Raw genomic sequence first — 22,195 nt, 5'->3', positions numbered from 1 at the left:
ATAATTCTAATGCCCTTTCCTCCATACAGTATCGCAGTCAGACCGGCTCTTCGGCCAATCAGTCACCAACTTCTCCAGTATCCAATCAGGGCTTCTCACCCGGCGGTTCACCACAAGTAAGCATTGCACCTCCATGGGTTTATTCTTCATTGTTTACTGGCATCTCAGAGTGTACTTCTCTCTATTGCCACCACTTTCAGTACACACTTTCACACTGTTACATCTATTTATGTTGTCTTACATCTGGCTAATTTCCTTTAGGTGTGTGTGTGTGTGTGTGTGTGTGTGTGTGTGTGTGTGTGTGTGTGTGTGTGTGTGTGTGTGTGTGTGTGTGTGTGTGTGCTTTTGTTTATATTACATTGTGGGGACCAAATGTCCCCACGATGTAATATAAACCTGAGTTCACCTACATCGTGGGGACCAGCCACCGGGTGGTCATATTTAATTAATAAAAATACTAAATGATGTTTTTGTGAGAAAATAAAGGTGTGCACAGTTTCCTATGATGGTTAGGTTTAGGGGTAGGGGTAGGGTAGGGGGATAGAAAGTACGGTTTGTACAGTATAAAATGCATTGCGGTCTATGGAAAGTCCCCACAATTCACAAAAACAAACGTGTGTGTGTGTGTGTGTGTGTGTGTTTGTTTGTTTGTCATGGTTATGGACTCTTATTTTGATATTCTGTTTTGTTTCCTTTAGTTCCTGTTTCCTCGTCCTCTTTAGTTTTGGTTTCTTTGGTTACTAATTATGTCCTTGTTTGCTTCTATGGTTATGATATGCATCTGTCTCTTTTATGTTTGCCTGGTATACTCCCTGTTATATTCAGTCCCTTGTCGGTTCTTGTTAATGATTTATGTGGTCAGCATTAATCACTGTGTGAGTTCCTGCATTTCTCCTCAATATTTTGGAATATGATAAAGACTGTCTACTTGTATCTTCATCTTCGTGCACGCTTACCACAGCGTTACAGTGTTCTTAATGGATATTTCTTTCATAGCATATTCAGGTGGTTGGCAGCATCTTTGGGGATTCATTCTATGATCAGCAACTTCCGTCCAGACAGACCAATGCTCTATCCAACCAGGTACGTACATGCGTGGCATTTAAAATCACTCCTTATACCTTTTTTATTAAGATATAAATATAACATAATAAAACTCTGAAACTTTGTTACCATTTGAAAATCAAGGCTGACTTCAGCTCAAGAGTGAGTCATATGAGCTGATTAAGAGAGAAAGTGATTGCCCGATTAATTCAGTTCATGATTCAGACTGATGATTCTGTTCAGTTCAGAACCAGAAAAGCAAAATAACTAGATTAGTACTGTTCTTTGTTCACAAGTTGGACTTTTAATCCCAGTGCGGTGCATGTTAGTTTTTGTGTGCAGTCAGAGCACACAAAAGAAGAAAATATATATTTTTGCTTAAAAAATAGATAGAAATGATAAAAAATAATAAACACAACGACAGTTCTGAAAACAAAATTTCAAGTCAGAAAACAATGACAAATCAGAAAACAAAACAACATGTAAGAAAACACAACGTCAGACAAAATGGAAAAGGTATGTATATTTTGTGAATTCAATACTTACCACTAATTGGATGAGACCACTTTCAATCAAGACATGCAGAAAGCAGAGCAGGCTGTGACAGTAGACATTAAAAAAAAAAAATAATAATAACAATAAATGTAAATTTAAAAAAATTTAAATAAAGTGCCTAATAGTTACTTAATAGACCTACAATACTACTTAATAATACAATCCAATCTGAGAAGTAGGAGAGTTTAGCTTTTAATGCGAGTGACCTGAGTTCAAGTTTCCCTTTTTCCTGATCCCATTCTTCTCTCTATGCCTATCGCTCATGAGTTCGGAGAGGCATTACTTTTTTTAAATTTTTTTTAATGTAAATAAAGGGGTACTTAATAGACATGTATATACATAAACACTGCAGTTACAATTGCATAAATAATGCTATGAGATAATATTTTGTTGTGTTGAATATTGATATATTAAATGTTTTTTTAATGAAATTGTACTTTATGAAACTAAAACAGGCAAGTCACTGCCTTAATGAATCATTAGTCAAAAATATTATTACAAATATGTGTAAAATGTGTAAAACTTACTGTTTATTGAACTTTATAAAATCAATATCACGTACAATCAAGCTGATATTCAGCAAAAACAACACTTTTGCTTGCTTGTGTGCTTAACTATATACCATATAATGTAACTATAAGACCAAAACATAGGAATTTTGCCCCATATCTTGAATTTTAGGGGCGTTATAACTGCATTCCAGTAGGTTACATCATACAGTGAAAGTGCCTCAAGGTGTATTATTGTTTGTTTTTTGCATAGTGAGTGACAAACTCAATGATGTCAGCTTGCACATTGTTAAAACAATTATTATCTTAGATGATACAGCTCTAATATTTACACATGCACACACGAACCAGCTTTCTACTGCGGCAGCCTGCTGTACTTTCTTCATGTCTCGATTGACAGTTGTCTCGTCCAATCAATGGTAAGTATTCCATTCACAGAATATACCTACCTTTTCCATTTTGTCTGACTTTTCAATGTGTTTTCAGAAGTTATTTTGTTTTTGGAATTTATGTGTTTTCTGATTTTTTTTTTTTTTTTTTTTTTTGTAGACTTGCCATTGAGTTTATAATTTGATGTTTTGTTTTTGATTTATTATTTTGTTTTCATAATTGTGATTTATCATCATTGTCATTGTCATTTTTTTTATTTTTTTTTATTTCATCATCATGAATTCTTTTGGATAATCATGTAGTGAAAATCCGATGTTGTGACAGCACAATTATGTATTATGTTACATAATACATTTAGTGAATTCTTACTCACTGGACTGGACTACTGTTTGATTAAATGAGAAGGTGCAGGAATAACATTTGCTGCTGTATTACAAATGTTATTTTATTGATTGTTCAAATGAGTTAAAAACTTTCTAATGTTGATCGTGTAGCTGGAACAGTTCAACATGAACATGATGGAGAATCCGGGTGACTCCAGTCACTGTTCAACGCTGAACTACACACAGGCAGCCATGATGGGTTTAACTGGGAGCCACAACAGTCAGCAGGAGGCACAGCAGCTGAGCTACAGTAGCCATGGCAACATTCCCAACATCATTCTCACAGGTATTGTGTCTTTCAATTTAACAAGAATGTCTTTATGCAAATGTATTTTGAAGAAATGTCACATAGGTACAATAAAAGCATTAAGGCTCTTTACCTATATGGTACATGCACAAGTTTTGCGGAGAACAGAATGTTTGCATAAAGTCATCATTAAAACAGTTTACAACCCATTTATATCTGTAATCTGTATTTTGGTTCTAAAACAGGATATTAAGTAAAACAGGACATTAAACAAGAAATGTAGGGTGGGACTTGATTTGAAGAATGTGAATATTTTGATTTCATGAATATTTTAAAGAGTAACTACAAGTCTCATGCAAAATGGGTTTCTGTTAATCCATCTGGATAGAAAGTTGTGTTTACAAGATTCAGTTCCCTTTCAGTCGGTCATGTTTGACGTACATCAGTAGTGACCGACGAATTGGGATATCGCTAGAGAGCCCTATCAGCTTCGAGTGAACTAAAACAAGCCAATGGAATTGACGTGCGATATTTGCATAATGCGCACCGCCTCCGACAGGTGTATATAAATGGGAAGCAGATGCAATCGCACTCTGTCTTTTGCTTCGGAGCCAACAGTTGGTGTCCAGCTTCAGACTTCACAAGAATGAAACTAAACAGCCTTGGAGATTCAGCGTCTGTTTGTGTTGGCGTTAAGGCACAACAGTGAGGTCGCGAGCTTCCCGGGGAGCCTGAGCTTAAGCTCTCGACTGCTGTTTTAACAGCAACTGAATTCCAATATAAAACGCAGTTGTCTGTTGCGATTTGGGCCGGTTCCTCCCGGTGTGTTCGGGGAGTGGTGTTCCCGAAAACATCGCGTCACTCCCTGTGTGCTTCAGCACGAGAGAGCTGACTCTTCCCCTTCTAAAAGAGCTTCACAGACAGTATATAACCACTGGGGGATCTGCATTTGCGTCCTCAATCCAGACTGACGCACCATATCCTCATGTGATCTCAGGGAAAACTTCTTTATCCCTGGGTGTGGGAGCAAGCATCCTGCCAAGGCAGGGGCTGAGGCCTGGGGAATAAAGACTCCACCTTGGGTTGGTGGAGCAAATAGGGAGCCTGTTTACGTCACTAGAGATGTCTCGTTGCCCACTGTAGCTCTCCTTCTCTCATCCAGCTCCTTTTGGACTGGACGCCATGGTACAGATGTGGCCAAGGCTTCGGCTGTACGCATTTCCCCCAGATCGCTCTACTCCCAGGAGTTCTAGAAAGAGTTTACCAGGACAGGGTCTGTCTGCTGTTGGTAGCCTTGTTCTGGCTGGCCTGAGTTTGGTTTTCAGACCTGGTAGCTCTCCTGGACGGCTTCCACAGGCCGGGCGCTTGATATTTCACCCTCAGCTGGAGATGTGGAAACTGTGGATCTGGCCCCTGAGGGCGATCAGTTCCTAAATGCAGGTCTCTCTGCTGAGATAGTAAAGACCATACTCAATTCTAGAGCTCCCTCCTCGAGGAAACTCTGAAATGCAGAGTATTTACTATATGGTAAATTACATTTATTCAACAGTGCTTCTGATCTGCCTGCATTGACACTATTATTTAAGAGCTGCTGTGCAGCCAAATTATGTACCAGCTATCAATGTAAAGCTGCTTTGACACAATCTGCATTGTAAAAAGTGCTATATAAATAAAGGTGACTTGACTGACTTGACTTGGTGTAGGAGGTGTCTATTTGACCCAGTCAACTGCCTGGTAGCTACAGTGCTGGGTTCCTCCAAGACCGCTTTTCTTCTCCTGTCTGGAGTTTGCTCTGGGTTTGCACCCAAGACCAGGTTATGTACCTAAATTACCCACTATGTGGCCCAGTTAATAGTCCTTCATGCCTTCATTCACCTCCTCAGGTGTTGGCTGAACGTGAGAAGCTACTCTGCCTTGTCAGAACCCTTGAGGTATACGTGAGGAAAAAACTCTCAGTGGTGTAATCTGATCAACTGTTGGTATGCTCCAATTAGAGCTGCCCCGCTACCAAACCTACAATAAGCAGGTGGATTGTTGAAGCTATTTCTATTGCATACGAGGTGCACAGGCTGCCTTCACCTCTGCCTCCCAAAGCTCATTCCACATGAAGTATGTAAGCTATAGCCTGGACCTGCCGTCCACACTGGGATCCCATGTGCTCACGTCCTGAGCTGTGCCTTAATTGCTTCACACCAGGACAGGCATTCCATCAGCATGGCGATGTGGGTATATCGTTCCCCAAAGTGTTGTCATGGTAATGCAATGCGAGTTCCCTCGAAAGGGAATGTCTCAGGTTACACATGTAACCATGGTTCCCTAAGAAGGGAACGAGACACTGCGTCCCCTTGCCATACTTCCTGCATGTCTGGGAGTGGTTTGTTTCAGAACAGAAGCTGAAACAGCTATGTTGCCGGCTTCCTTTATAGCTTCCGTGTTCCGCTGGCACACGCCATGGGATGACGTTGCGCCAATCAGAATTGGACTAGTTGCACACGCCTTCAGGAGAGCTTACACTGAATGGATTCCCCAGTGTCGTCATGGCGAAGCAGCATTTCGTTCCCTTCTCAGGGAACCATGGTTTCATACATAACCTGAGATGTTCTTCCATTTGCTTTCGAGGGTCAGGCCTACTGATACAGAGTCTTTCCTTTCAGGTTGTCCCTGTCACCTTGCGTCTTCACGAATGTTGTAGAGGCTGCTGTTGCCCCGCAAGTGGGCACTCGCATCCTCAATTATCCTGACGACTGGCTGATTCTAGCTTACTCTTGAGATTTATTGTGTTCACACCTCAGCCGATTGCCGCTTCAGGTCAAATGGGAAAAGAGCAAGCTGTCCCCACTGCAGAGCATCTCTTTACTTGGTATGGAGTTGGACTCAGTCACTATAACGGTGCATCTCATGATCAAGCATTTTAAATTGGTGCTGAACAGCCTAAAGTCACTCAGGGAAAAGACAGCAGTCCCGATGAAACAATTTCAGAGGCTCCTGGGGCATATTGTATCCCCTGCGGCAGTTACATCACTTGCTGGCCCTGCTGAGGTTTCGGACGTTGATCCAGGGCAAGCATGTGTTGGTCCAGATGTACAACATGGTGACATCAGCATATATGAATCATCAAGGCGGTTTACACTCACATCACATGTTGCAACTCATCTGCAACCACCTCCTTTTGGAGTCAGCGGTGAGTTAAGTCACTGTGGGCCACTCACCTTCCAGGGGAACTCAATCATGCAGCGAACACACTGTCGTGATGACAGCCGCTCCAGGGAGAGTGGAGTCTCCATCCCCAGGTGGTCCAGCTAATCTGGAGTCGATTTCGGTGAAGCACAGACAAACCTGTTCGCTTCCCAGAAATCATCCCACTGCCTGCTGTGGTATTTCCTGACCGAGGCCCCTCTCAGCTTGGATGCGCTGGCCCTGACCCTATGTTATTGTACAAGTAATGTTTAGTGAAGTTTTGTTCACTCATCAACTGAAAACAGAATATACTAAGATCTTGGTTCATAAAAATCGAATAAAAGATCGATTAAAAGGAGAAATCTGGGTCACGTGACGCATCTAATGGAGTAGCCGTGTTGACGACGAGCTCCGGCAAAGCCTTAAAAAATTTCCCTCTCTAGACTCAATATCATCTCTGAAAGTGCAGAACTCAAATGTATAAGTTATAAGGTATGCCAAAGAAACAACTTGATTCCAGTCACAATCCTAAAATGGCGGATGAGCTAATGAATCCGAGCGATATGGACGCATTGGTGAAGAAAATAACAACAGAAGTCTTGGCGGGCGTCGATAAGGTTCTGGAGAACAAAATTGATCCAGTGTTAGAGAAACTGTCGGCGGTAGCGACACTTGTCGAGCAGGTGGAAAACCGGGTCACTGAAGCTGAAACACGTATATCGGCGGTGGAAGACACGGTCTCAAGAGACAACGCTGATTTGAACCAAATGAAAAAAACGCTTGACACGGCCTTGGAAAAGATAGACGACCTGGAAAACAGAAGCAGATGATGCAATATCCGAATAGTCGGCCTACCTGAAGGGGAGGAAGGGACTAACCCGATCTTGTTCCTGAGGACTTGGCTGCCCAATCTACTTAACACCGAATTCAAGAATCAACAGGTTAAGATAGAGCGTGCGCACCGTGTTCCTTCACGTCTTCCCATACCAGGAGAACGTCCGAGAGTGATGATGGTAAAATTACATAATTTTCAAGACAAGGCACACATTCTGCAAGCAGCGAGAGCCGCGGGTCACCTGGTCTACAAACGCCACAATATCTCTATCTTTGAAGACTTCTCTGCGGCAATCGTAAGGAAAAGACAAGCCTTTGGAAATGTGAAGAAACGACTTCGTGAACGAGGAATTCGCTTTGCAATGACATATCCGGCGACCCTTCGAGTACAGCACAACGGCGGCAAAAAATTCTTCAAACAGCCGACAGAGGCAGAGTCTTTTCTGGACAGCCTGCCCGAACAACCAGCCATCACTTCGTCAGGGCCAAATCGCCTCGGAGAGACTGAATGACATGGTAACCGACTGCCCAGGTTTTTGTGACATAACGTACTTCTACGGATGTTTTGTTCATATTTTTAGGAGTTTAGTGACTTAATTTTGGGACACAACAACTAAGCAATATTTGTAAGTTTTTATTGTTCAGAGTCTGGGGGTATAGACGGGGGAAAACATAAGGTCAATATGATGGCATGATTTAAAGACTAAATTAATATAATGTTAATAAATAGAAGGCTGTTGCCGCAGCGGACTGACGAGAATCATATCAAAGATTTCGGATTTTGCAGTGCTCTTTTTGAATACCACACTTTTTTTGTTTGCTCTATCTAAGCTTCGGTCATGTAATGTTTCCAAGGAGACAGAGTGGAGATCACTATTGCTCTCAAATGCGAAACTGACCAGCGTCAGACTTCCCTTGCTTACTCTTAAACATGTTTGTAAAATGTTAATTGTAAATAGTTTTGTTTTTGGTTTGACATGTAGGGCAACACCCCTTTTTTTTTTCTTTTTTTTTTCTCAATGCTATACATGGTATCACCGCCCATTCAACTTCCATGGGATTATCTTTTATATCTATCAGAGTTAAACAGTCCACTTGTTGTTTATGCCAGTGAATAAATCAATATTAAACATATGTAGCTGGAATGTAAAGGGGGTTCAAAATCCAGTTAAAAGAAAAAAGATTCTAAACTATTTAAAAAAAGAACAAATACATATTGCATTTTTGCAGGAGATGCATCTAACAGACAGTGAGCATATTAAATTAAAGAGGGATTGGGTGGGACAAGTATATGGCTCATCATTCACCAGTAAAAGTAGGGGAGTTGTCATTCTTGTAAACAAATGTATACCACTAACAGATATTAATACATATTCTGATAAATCAGGACGGTTTATCCTGCTTAAAGCTACACTAGCTGGACAACCCATTACCCTTATGAATGTTTATATCCCCCCTATTCAATCTAACGAATTAATTACACAGGTGTTCTCTAAGTTCGCAGAATGGCAGTGTGCACACAGCATAATCGCTGGTGATTTTAACTGTACACTACTACCAAAGCTGGATAAATCTTTATCATCTAATGATAGGCCTTCCAATAGAGCACGAGCTCTGTATGAGACATGTGAAGAAATTGGATTGGTAGATGTTTGGCGAGCTCTCCACCCCAGAGACAGAGAATACACTTTTTTTTCTGGAGTCCATAAAACTGGAAGCAGAATAGACTATTTTTTCTCTCCCAAATCTTCACTTCAAAATGTAATAGATTGCAACATTGGGAACATCGCAATTTCAGATCATGCTCCCGTTTTTCTTAGGCTAGGCTTATCCAATCAAATATTTTACCCAACTTCTTGGAAATTCAAACCGTGGCTCATCTATGACCCAAATTTTGAATCTTTCCTTAAAGAACAAGTTAAACTATTTACTATGGTCAATAAAACCCCAGACATGTCTCCCAATTTGCTTTGGGACACTGCAAAAGCTTACATTAGGGGAATAATTATCTCTTACGTAGCCAACCAGAAAAAAAAGCAGCTGGCAGAACAGAGAAAATTAGAAATTATCCTCCACGACTTGCAAATAAAATATAATGCGCGCCCCTCAGATACACTCCTAGCTGAGATAGAAACAGTTAAAACCTCTCTCGAAGCAGTTCTCACTAATAAAGCAGAAAAATCTGTATTCTTTGCTAGACAGCGGATGTATGAGTTTGCTAATAAACCTAACAAATATCTAGCAAACTTATTGCGTAACCGGTCTCAAGCGCAGGTCATATCCAGCATCAAAGATAAAGAAGGTAGGTGTCACCACGACAACAAAACAATTAACCAAATTTTTAGGGCCTTTTATAAGAGGCTTTACACGTCCCAATCAGGCCTTTCTTCAGGTGAGGATAACAGTAAATTCCTTTCAAACCTAAATCTACGGGAATTAACTGAGGAGCAAAGAAAGACGTTAAACAAACCAATTGAACTAAGTGAAATTTTGAATTGTATTAATAGTCTTTCCAAAGGAAAAGCACCAGGGCCCGATGGGTTTACAGTGGAATTCTTTCAGAAATTTAAAATAGAATTAGCAAGTTTAATGCATGAAATGATACAGTATTCATTTGATACCAATAAGCTTCCTGGCTCCATGACAGAAGCCAATATTTGTGTTTTCCTAAAAAAAGGCAAATGCCCTGAGGAGTGCGGATCATATCGCCCTATCTCTCTGCTTAACGTGGATACAAAAATTTTAGCGAAGATATTAGCGATCCGGCTTGAATCAATCCTCCCCACAATAATCAATCCGGATCAGACAGGCTTTGTTAAAGGCAGATCCTCAGATCATAATGTTAGAAGGCTTCTTAATATAATTCAGTATTCAAATAATCGCACAAATTCAGGGCTAGTTATTTCATTAGACGCTGAGAAGGCATTCGACAGGGTCGAATGGCCATATTTATTTTCAGTGCTCTCTAAATTTAATTTAGGTGAGGTATTTATTAAATGGGTAAGGATTCTTTATTCCTCCCCCACAGCAAGAGTTATTACTAACGGTCTTAAATCCCCAGAATTTACATTAGCACGCGGTACAAGGCAAGGATGTCCAATGTCACCACTGCTGTTTGCGCTGGCTATTGAACCGCTAGCTGCGGCAATTAGAGATGACCCATCCATTGAAGGGCTTAGATTAGATAAGAGAACGCATAAAATCTCACTTTATGCTGATGACATTTTAATTTACCTTAACTCTCCACAACAATCAATTCCATATCTAATTGATACAATTTCCAATTTTGGCTCCTTCTCAGGGTATAAAATAAATCTTTTAAAATCAGAAGCAATGCCATTAAGTAAATTGCACTCCCATGACCCCACAATTTCTCACCCATTTAAATGGTCTCCAGCGGGCTTTGTTTACTTGGGTATTAAGATTACGCCAAATTTGGAAAATCTATATAAAACCAATTTTGCTCCAATTTTTAAGAAAATTAGATCAGACCTAGATAGATGGTGTAATCTTTCCTTATCCCTATTAGGCCGTGTCCACCTTGTTAAAATGAATATTCTACCTCGCCTTCTTTACCCATTTCAAATGCTACCAGTTATTATTCCTAATAAAGCACTAAAACAATTACGTGGCTTCATTATTTCCTTTATCTGGCGAAAAAAAAGACCTAGACTAAGATATAGCCTTCTAACAGCCTAGCAGCCCCGGACATTAAACTATACCAGCTTTCTGCCCATCTTCGTTTTATACTGGAATGGCACTTAAAGGATCCAAACTCAACTTGGATTAGCGCAGAAGCCATATCTCTCGGGCCAGTTCCTCTACGGAACTTACTATATCTTTCACCCAAAAAACTGCGGATTCTAACTAAAGATCATTTTATTCTTAAGAATATGACTAAAATATGGAGATTAGTCTGCAAAATAGAAGGGCTTGACTCCTACCTTTCACTTCTCACACCCTTACATAATAACCCAGATTTCCTCCCGGGGATGAATGATGGCTTAATGCATTTGAGAGACAAAGGAATACATGTTATAGGTGATCTGATAGAGAATAAACAGTTAATGACCTTTGAACAATTCACTGCAAAATTTGAACTCAATAAGAAGTTCTTCTTGATATACCATCAGATCTGCAGCTTTATAACAAAAAATCTTAGAGTTTGTTCAAGTGGATTCTGCGTTTCCCCAGTAGAGGAACAGTTGAATAAAATTACTTCACCTCGATCTGTATCCAAAATCTTCTATAATATTTTGATAAGGGCCAATACAGATAGCTCAGATAAAGCTAGGATATTATGGGAAAAGGACTTTGGAGAAGAAATTCAGATGACTGATTGGGAAGCCATATGTGAGATGCCTTCCTATCTTACCAGCAACTCTGCTTGGGAAATGCAATATAAAATCGTTCATCGTCTGCATGTTACTCCTGTCCAAAGATATAAAGTGAATCAAAAACTCTCCAACCTCTGCAATAAATGTAAAATTCTAGAAGGAACTCTTTTCCACTGTTTTTGGAGCTGCTCGAAAATACAACAATTCTGGATGGGCATCGTAAAGGAACTTGAGAAAATTTTTCACTGCTCATTAGAAATAGAACCAAAGACTTGTTTGCTTGGCATGAACCTGTCACGGAATGAAGGGAGGATGCAGATGCAAGTTAAATCTCTTTAATAGAGCTTCACACCGAAGGTAGTCAGATTCAACATACACAAAGAACATATAACAGTCAGCAGGAGGGTGGTAACACAGGGACGTCGATGGGCGGTGAAGATCCGTGAAGAGTGATGACCGAAGAGCAGTGTCCGTGAAGTAATCCGTGCGTGAAGTCCAGAGAGAGATCCAACGAGAACACGAAAACCAGAAAGCAATGAATCAAAGTCCAGTCCAGGGAAACACACAACAAGCAACACAGGAAACAACACGCGGACACCGTACAACGATCTGACAAACAAGAGACGAAAGACAAGGCGTTATATAGGCAGATGGTAATAGCTCACAGCTGCCGCTGATCAACAATCAGCGGCGACGCCCACACAAAACAATCAAGTGACACACCCACACCATCACACAGACACCAGAATGAGACAGCGGATTCATGAACCGTGACAGTACCCCCTCTCCTAGGAACGCCTCACGGCGTTCCCAGAACTCCTTACCTGCCGATTGTAATCATCGATAAGGGAGTGATCCAGAATGTCTCTAGCAGGAACCCAACTTCTCTCCTCCGGACCGTAACCTTCCCAGTCCACCAAGTACTGGAATCCGCGTCCCCTCCGCCTCGAGTCCAGAATGCGATTAACCGAATAGGTTGGTTCCCCGTCTACGAGCCGCGGCGGTGGGGGAACCGGAGTAGGCGGATTAAGATGCGAGTGAAAAACAGGCTTAATTTTGGAAACATGGAAGGCGGGATGAATCCTCCTGTACGCCGGAGGCAATTTGAGTCGGACTGCCACTGGGCTAATAATCTTAGTGACAGGAAACGGGCCAATGAATTTGGGAGCTAACTTATTGGCAACGGAACGGAGCGGAATGTTCTTGGTAGAAAGCCACACTTTTTGACCCACGACGTATACGGGAGGCTTTGACCGGTGGCGATCAGTCTTAGCCTTGGTGCGCGCCCTCACTTGCAACAGAGTCTCGCGGGCTCTGTTCCAAGTGCGGTGGCACCTCTGGACAAAGGCGTGAGCAGAGGGGACCGCGACTTCGGATTCCAGACTGGGAAACACAGGTGGCTGGTAACCTAAACTGCATTCGAACGGAGAGAGGCCCGTAGAAGACACTGGTAACGAATTGTGTGCGTACTCAATCATAGAGAGTTGTTGGCTCCAGGAGGAAGGATTCTTGGACGCCAAACATCGCAACATACGCTCTAAATCTTGGTTGGCTCTCTCGGTCTGTCCATTGGTCTGGGGGTGGAACCCAGAGGAAAGACTAGCCGTCGCGCCCAGCAGTCTACAAAACTCCTGCCAAAATTTGGACACAAACTGGGGACCCCTGTCGGACACCACATCTACCGGGAGGCCATGTAACCGAAAGATGTGGTCTACGACAGTAACCGCTGTCTCCTTGGCAGAGGGCAATTTGGTCAAGGGAATGAAATGAGTCGCCTTCGAGAACCGGTCCACTACGGTCAAAACGACCGTGTACCCCTGGGAGGGTGGGAGGGCGGTGACAAAATCTAGAGCGATGTGGGACCAGGGTCTCAAAGGGACAGACAGCGGTTGGAGTAACCCATCTGGAGGGCGGTTGGACGTCTTACCAGTGGCACAAACCGAGCAAGCCAAAACAAAACTGCGGATGTCCCGAGCCATAGCAGGCCACCAGAATCGTTGCTTAACCAAAAATCTGGTTCGATTAACCCCTGGATGACAAGCCACGTTGGAACAATGCCCCCACTTGATGACGCAGGACCTTAACTCCTCCAGCACAAACAAACGGTTCGGTGGGCACCCGGGCGGAGGCATTACCCCTTCTAAGGCCGCCAGGACCTTCGATTCGACCTCCCATGTAAGAGTGGAGACTACTAATGTCTCAGGAAGAATACACTCGGGAGTGGACGGGCGCTCGGATGGATCAAAAATACGAGATAAAGAATCGGGCTTGATGTTTTTGGAGCCCGGGCGGTACGATAGAGCAAAGTCAAAACGTCCGAAAAAAGTGCCCACCGAGCCTGCCTGGAGTTGAGTCTTTTGGCCGATCGAATATATTCTAGGTTCTTGTGATCAGTCCAAACGATGAAGGGCACCCCCGATCCCTCCAACCAATGACGCCACTCTTCCAACGCTAATTTGACTGCCAACAACTCTCTGTTACCAATGTCATAATTGCGTTCAGCGGGAGACAAACGATGAGAAAAATACGCGCAGGGATGCATCTTCTCGTCCGAGGGCGCCCGCTGGGAAAGAACTGCTCCTACCCCCACCTCTGACGCATCGACCTCCACCACGAACTGACGCGAAGGATCAGGGGCGATAAGAATGGGAGCCGAAACGAAGCGGCTCTTCAGTTTGGCAAATGCAACCTGAGCTGCATCTGACCACCTGAAGGTCGTTCGTGGTGAGGTCAAGGCGGTCAGAGGCGCGGCTAGCTGGCTGAAATTGCGAATAAAACGCCGGTAAAAATTGGCAAACCCCAGAAACCGCTGTAGGGCCTTACGGGAATCTGGACTTGGCCAATCCACCACAGCCTTAACCTTGTCAGGATCCATGCGAATTCCCTCGGACGAGACGATGTACCCTAGAAAGGAAACAGACTGTGCATGAAATTCGCATTTCTCCGCTTTGACAAAAAGCCCATTCTCTAGCAGACGCTGGAGCACTCGTCTGACATGTTGAACATGTTCCTGTAGAGACGACGAAAATATCAATATGTCATCCAGGTAGACATAAATGAACTGATCAACCATGTCTCTCAACACGTCATTGACGAGTGCCTGGAAGACCGCGGGCGAGTTGGAAAGCCCGAAGGGCATAACCAAGTATTCAAAGTGCCCTCTAGGGGTGTTAAAAGCGGTCTTCCATTCATCCCCCTTCCTAATGCGGACCAAATGATAAGCGTTCCTCAAGTCCAATTTAGTGAAAACGGACGCTCCCTGCAACCTCTCAAAGGCTGAAGACATCAACGGCAAAGGGTAAGTATTCTTTACCGTGATGTTGTTCAACCCTCGGTAATCAATACAAGGTCGCAGAGATCCGTCCTTCTTCCCCACAAAAAAGAACCCCGCCCCCACTGGAGAAGAGGAAGGGCGGATGAACTTAGCTGCCAGAGAATCAGAAATGTATTTCTCCATGGCCTCCCTCTCGGGAACAGACAGAGAGTATAATTTGCCCTTAGGCGGAGACTTACCCGGAACTAAGTCTATGGCACAGTCATAGGGACGATGCGGAGGGAGAGAAGCAGCACGGGACTTACTGAACACTTCCTTCAGGTCTAGATACTCCGCGGGCACGTTAGACAAATCCGCAGCCTTTTCCTGTAACACAGAGACAGACACAGTGGGACAAGCAGACTTAAGACAAGACCTGTGACACAAAGTGCTCCACTCGGTGATGGTGTTGAGTTGCCAGTCGATCCGAGGATTGTGCTTGGTGAGCCAGGGGTGTCCGAGAACTACGGGTGCTTGCGGTGAGTCCAAAAGCATGAACTGAATACTCTCGTTGTGGTTACCGGAGGTGGTGAGGGTGACGTAATCCGTGATCTGAGAGATGTTAGGAAGACGTTGACCGTTGAGTGCGTTGACTGTAACCAGGTGAGTAAGTGAAGAGATGGGTAGTCCATGCTGTAGTGCGTAACTGGTGTCCATAAAGTTCCCCTCAGCCCCGGAGTCAATGAGTGCATTGCAGGTGATGTTGTGAGACGCCCATCTCAGTCTTACCGGGAGAAGAGGTGATGGTGAGGACTTCTCAGCGGAGATCCCGCCCGATAGTAGCCTCGAGTTTACTATCGGGCTAGGTCCTTTTACTGGACAAGACCTGAGAAGATGTCCCGATGCTCCACAGTATAGGCATAAGCCCAGGGATCTCCGCCTTTCTCTCTCCTCCCGGGAAAGCCGAGCTCTCCCTACCTGCATGGGCTCAGGATCTGTGGCGGGACCGACCGTATTAGCAGCGCTGGCCGTCCGGCCCTCCGCTCCCTGTAGTCTGGTGCTGGGGACCTCCAAAAACTCCAGTTTCTGGAGGCGGGAATCCACCCGTAAAGCGAGATCAACCAGCCCGTTGAAAGTCTGAGGAAGGTCCAGGGTGTAAATCTCGCGGTGAATACGGCCGGCCAGCCCATGCAGGAACACATCCCACTGCGCCTCCTCGTTCCAACGGCACTCCGCCGCGAGGGTGCGGAACTGGATGGCATAATCCGCGACCGTGCGGCTGCCCTGCTTGAGTTCGGTAAGCTGTCGAGCGGCCTCCTTTCCTGCCACCGCACGGTCGAACACCCTCTTCATCTCGGCGGAGAGTGCCTGGAACGAGGAACAACATGGGTCTTTATTCTCCCACACCGCCGTTCCCCATAAAGCCGCCTTCCCAGTCAACAATGTAAGGACGAACGCCACCTTGGATTCCTCATGCTCGAATGTACGAGGCTGCAGAGAAAAATGCAGGGAACACTTATTCAGAAAAGCTCTGCAAAACTCTGGCTCACCGGCGTAACTCTGGGGCACAGGCAGGCGGGGCTCCGGTAGATCGCGTCGCTCCGGTAGATCGCGTCGCTCCAGCGACGCGGGGGGAACAGGCGGTGTGGGTGGCGCAGTGGGAGCGCGAAGTTGTTGAAGTTCCCGGGAGAGCTCGGACACCTGTGTTACCAGCGCTTGGACAGCGCGTCCGGTGGAAGTGATGCTCTCCTGCTGCTGGTCCATGCGGGAGATGCTGTGGTTGATGAACTCCGTTAAAGCTGCTGAACTCGCTGCATCCATATTGGTCAGATCGTTCTGTCACGGAATGAAGGGAGGATGCAGATGCAAGTTAAATCTCTTTAATAGAGCTTCACACCGAAGGTAGTCAGATTCAACATACACAAAGAACATATAACAGTCAGCAGGAGAGTGGTAACACAGGGACGTCGATGGGCGGTGAAGATCCGTGAAGAGTGATGACCGAAGAGCAGTGTCCGTGAAGTAATCCGTGCGTGAAGTCCAGAGAGAGATCCAACGAGAACACGAAAACCAGAAAGCAATGAATCAAAGTCCAGTCCAGGGAAACACACAACAAGCAACACAGGAAACAACACGCGGACACCGTACAACGATCTGACAAACAAGAGACGAAAGACAAGGCGTTATATAGGCAGATGGTAATAGCTCACAGCTGCCGCTGATCAACAATCAGCGGCGACGCCCACACAAAACAATCAAGTGACACACCCACACCATCACACAGACACCAGAATGAGACAGCGGATTCATGAACCGTGACAGAACCAGGAGCTCCCTTCCAGATTTCAAGGGACCCATCTTCTTCAAATTTTACTCCACTGTGCCCGCAAATGCATACTTGTATGCTGGATAACAGACCAAGTCCCGTCAATAGCACAATGGATTAACACAATCAAAGGTCTTATTCCATATGAAGCTTTTTCAACAGCATTAAAAGACAAACCTTTTAAATTCCATAAAGTATGGGACCCCTTTTTTACTTATCTTGGAGCTGGAGAGAGACATTTATTAGCGCTGAGAATAAGTAACTTGGCATGGAAAGACTGAACAGTAATGTAACGGTGATACAATTTTATTTATTCTTATTTTATGTTAAATTTATCTAACTTTTTTTTTTTTTTTTTTCTTTAATAATGCATATTTAGTAACATTTTAAATGTGTATTTTGAAGAGAATTCAAATGAATGACTACCTGTTTAAATTGTAACAGCTCAGATGTGTTTGCTATGTTTAAACCCTGTAAATGTCAAAAGTTTCAAAAAAAAAAAAAAAAAAAAAGGAGAAATCTATATTGTTGTGTGCAAAAAAACTTCACTGACACAGTCACATTGTGCCTTCGGAGAAACACTCATTATTAACGGTACCCATTTCAGTCAGATTTCGGACCTTCAAAACTGTTTTAGACAAACAATTAATTTTTGTCCATAATTTCAGTGCATCACTAAACAGAACTTTGTTAAATGTAAACTTATGCCAGACAGAAGACACTGATGTCATGGAAAATCTCCAACTCCAATAAAAAAAAAAAAAATGAATGGCTTGTGGTCACTCTGTTGTCACTGTACACCTGTTTAATAGTTGCTAACTGGCAATTTTTATTTGTTGCACACTAGTGACAGGGGAATCTCCACCCAGTCTCTCCAAAGACCTCACCAGCTCATTAGCCAGCGTTGGTGACGTCAGCTTTGATGCAGACTCTCAATTCCCATTGGACGAGTTGAAGATTGACCCCTTGACACTGGACGGACTGCATATGCTCAACGATCCAGACATGGTTCTCACCGACCCGGCCACTGAGGACACATTCCGCATGGATCGACTGTGAGCCTGTGAATGCAATTTTAAGCGAGACTTTCCGCTGCATGGCCTCTCTGTTCACCATCTGGTCAGTGGCTGACCTTATCCTCCCAACCACCCATATAACAGCATGCTGCCAAACCACTCATGGCCAGGGGCCGGTGGTGGTAGCAAGGGTTTGGGGGGTGGGGAGGTGGAAGTGCTGTATTCACACTGGATTGTTTCCAATGCACAATACTATCCACCATCCACTCTCTTCATGTATTGATGTTTTAGGTTTTTTTTGTGTGTGTGTTTTGTTTGTTTTTTTGCATCCAGTTATCTTGGTTGGTCGCCAACGTGCATTTTCTGTTTGTCTTGATGTATTTTGTGCTTTGTTTATCCTTTTTGATTCTGTAGGCATATAGGTCTCATTTTATGGTTCACACCATTTTTGTTATGTTTATTAATTCATATTTATTTCAGTATGTATAATTATTTTTGACCATAATTATTTTTGTCACATTAAGTGAATTATTTTAAAATGTTTACATAATTGCCATATGTCCATGAAGAATTACCTGTTTGTGTAATTATGTGTGCGAAATCGACATATTTATTTATAATATATATATATATATATATATATATATATATATATATATATATATATATATATATATATATATATATATATACACACAATATAAAAAATCATATTTCTGTAAGGAGCACTACTCCCCCAGATTGTGTATTGAGAGTTGAAGGGAGCGTTGCTCATTTGTACACTGGAAGGCATAAAGTTTGCTTTTACAAAATGGCTTCCATCGCATTTCAATTTGCTAGCATCATGTAACATCCAAACATTTCCAGATGTCACGATTGGTGTTATCATTCTTGTTTTGTAATATTTGCCTGTAATTCATGAAATTTTCTAGCAAAAGGACAGCAGTCTCTCGATAGAAATATAACCCATATTTTGGTGTTTTTGTGGACTGTAACGTGACTTTCTGTATGTTTTGCATTGAAGATTCAATTACTGTTATCACTGTAATGTACACTTCAACAGTGGTCAGTAAACGTGACCCAAGAGCTGCTGCAGAAACCTGCTGAACACTTCACTGTGAGAGGACCTGATTTTGCCTTATATGAACAAAATGCTGTTTTTAACTGTCAACGTGTTTTTCTAATCGTCTCTGAAGTGTTTTCCTCTCAATATTCTTTTTTTACTAATGTCATTTTGTTTAGTATTGAATGCTGTATAGTTTGTACCTGTGCTGCCAAACATAACTCAAGGTTCTGTGTGAAGATGATGTCATTCATCAGACATGGGGAGAGTAATGCTCCTTATTCAGTGCTGTTTACGGGAGTTTGTGTTTTTCATTCCCACATGTATGTTCGAGCCCTGTCGCAGCTTGATCAAGTGATGTTTTTTGCCCTGTGTGCTATGGCAGAGATCTTTAACCCTGCTCCTAGGGACCCACTGTCCTGCAGAGTTGAGTTCCAACCCTGATCAAACACACCTGCATCAGCTAATCAAGCTCTTGAAAACACACAGGCAGGTGTGCTGAAGCAGGTTTGAAATAAACTTTGTAGGACAGTTGGTCCCCAGGAGCACAGTTGAAAACCTCTGTGCTATAAAAAGGAATTAAGGAATCACTCATTGAGTAACAGTTATGATCTCTATATGCAGTGGGGTCTAAAAACACCCCTTTTTTCATTCAAACCTGGAAAGTTGTACAATTTTAAAAATAAATCTAAAACAGAGAAAAGTTAAATAAAAAAAATATATGTAAATTAAAAAAAAATAGAATTAAAAGTTGTATCTGAGCTAACGTAAACTAATAATGACCAGTTGTATTTTTAAGAATTAGTGTTAACAAAGATTAATAAATGCTATAACAATTGTATTGCTTATTGTTGAAATACTAAGAAATTTGGCAACAATTTACAGTAAGGTCTCATTAGTTAATGTTTATTAATGCATTAACTAACAATGAGTAACACAATTGTTACAGTATTTATTAATTTTTGTTAAAGTTACTTAATAAAAATACAGCTGTTCATTGTTAGTTCATGTCAGCTCATGTTAAATATTTTAATAATGTATTAGTAAATACTGAAATTAACATGAGCTAAAAGTAATAAATGCTTTAGAAATACTTTTCATTGTTAGTTTATTTTAACTGTTAACAAATTGAAACTTATTGTAAAGTGTTACCAGAAATTCTAAGAGATTTGGGTTTTTTTTTTTTTAGTCAAACTGTTATGCAGATGATATAGATTATGATTTAATTATTTAAAGAAATTATCCATTTTCAGGCTTTTGGGTCCCACTGTATCTAATTTGTCAGTCTAAAAACATTAATTATATGCTACTGTGGATAAATTACCTAGTGAAGTTTAGTCCTTTTTGGCCAGATACATTTTGGACATTTGGATCCTTCAAGGAAACAACTCTTAAAACTGTGCAAATCCCATTTGTGATTCCTATGCAAACTAAAAGTGTTAATCAACTAACTATCTGGAATATTTTCATTTGAATATGAATTGTGTACTAAGGGCTGAGAAGTAAGGGTTGTCTCAGATGGTGGATAAACTGTAGTTTATTAGACATAACAGAAATAACTGCAATACTCACTTAAGTTTTTTTATTCCTCAAACTGTGCCATTCAGAATATTTCTTCTTTTGTTTTTACGTTTACCATGAATGTGTTTGTCTCAGACACTTTTCCTGAAAATAGTGTACATAAAGCTTATCACAAGAATATGATGACTGCATGTCAAAATGAGAAAATACCTATAGAGAACGAGGTCTTCATTAGCTTGGCTGATTCCAATGAAAAGATTCACTGCACATAAAACAATATAGACCCCAGAGACACAGTGCATGTATTAGTTAATGCTAGTGGTGTCATTTTACTGGTTTATCACTGATAACCTTGTCTATGATCATGTTTAGAAACAGAATGTATTTATGGGGCTCAGTGTTATGATAGTGCATTACACCAAATGATATGCTTGGCAATGCTTGACCAAAGCACTATTGTTTTTTGTTTGTTTGTTTTTTGTTGTTGTTGTTGTTGTTTTCGTTGTTGTTGTTGTTGTTGTTGTTTTCTGATCTGTTATGTTGCCTTTTTTGGGGGGATGGGTCACAGTAGCATTTTTCTGTTCATCACAGTTGTAGCATGTTTGATATCTTCAGTTGGGTCATTCCCACTCCCTGTCGATTTGCTCAGCCCTTGTATCTTGAGTTTCCGTTTGAAATCCTGTCAGAAATCTGGAAGATATGGCAGCTTTCATACTGATGTATGTGCATTTCTTCAAAATCTTCTGGCTGTTACTCCTCGGCACTTCAGCCATGGCTTTGCTCATGAAACTTGGACTGTTTTAACTTCTGAGAATGCTGACTGTTCAACCCTGTACATGCATTTTCCCCCAGTTTATTCTGAAGGTGTTCTCTGTATTGCACTGATAATTCAGAGGGAAAACAATTCTGGAAGCGTATATGTGACTTCCCAATGCAAACCAAAAAAAGGGCTCAGTCTGTTTGTTGCTTTACCATGTTAAACATTAGGAGATGTGGGCAGACTGCATGTGTTTATTGCTCAAATAAGCTGTTGTTGATGCAGCATGCAGCCAAACTGCCTGTTTGGGGCATTTTATTGGAGCAGTTTTAGCTAACAGCACTTATGTGTATGTTGGACTTGTTAATTTGTGTCCTGATTATTTGTGTGAGAGCAAAGCCCCTTTAGCATAAATTCCCCTTTAAGCCTTAATAGAACTGCTGAGCAGTTAGTTACCATGATTACCATGTCCATACCATTAAGACTAATAAGGACTTAGTTGACTAGATGGGATGTACTTCTTGATAAACATAATGATAGTGACCCATAGGATAGCGCTGACCAGTATAATAACCCTTCCCCTTTCATAACATTAGCATAAACTAAGTGCCATCTATATCGATTTCTTTCTGTAACGATGATATATTTTTTATTTTGTCAACTGCCATTTCACTTAAGGAAGGATAAGAGGTATTAAAAGACATTGTAAACAAGCCACTCATGAGAGTTTTAGATTACAGAATGCACATCAAATCTTGTGATCTTTCAATTTGTGAGCATAAA

General features: G+C 42.1%; 1 protein-coding gene across 1 annotated transcript in view; it reads left to right on the top strand.

Annotated features, from left to right (window-relative positions):
* crtc1b (CREB regulated transcription coactivator 1b) overlaps nucleotides 1-18,667 on the top strand; it is a 43,391-nt gene extending 24,724 nt beyond the window's left edge. Inside the window, exons 9-12 of the mRNA XM_067388548.1 lie at nucleotides 30-116; nucleotides 997-1,083; nucleotides 2,993-3,167; nucleotides 17,903-18,667. Of these exons, the coding sequence (XP_067244649.1) occupies nucleotides 30-116; nucleotides 997-1,083; nucleotides 2,993-3,167; nucleotides 17,903-18,114 (561 nt within the window). The 3' untranslated portion in view covers nucleotides 18,115-18,667. The remainder of the gene's footprint in view (nucleotides 1-29; nucleotides 117-996; nucleotides 1,084-2,992; nucleotides 3,168-17,902) is intronic.
* Nucleotides 18,668-22,195: the final 3,528 nt, after the last annotated feature.

This window comes from Chanodichthys erythropterus, chromosome 6 (assembly GCF_024489055.1).
Source record: "Chanodichthys erythropterus isolate Z2021 chromosome 6, ASM2448905v1, whole genome shotgun sequence".
NCBI classification, from domain to species: Eukaryota; Metazoa; Chordata; class Actinopteri; order Cypriniformes; family Xenocyprididae; genus Chanodichthys; species Chanodichthys erythropterus.
Note: the sequence above shows the minus strand (reverse complement) of the source record. Positions and strands in the feature narration are given on the sequence as shown.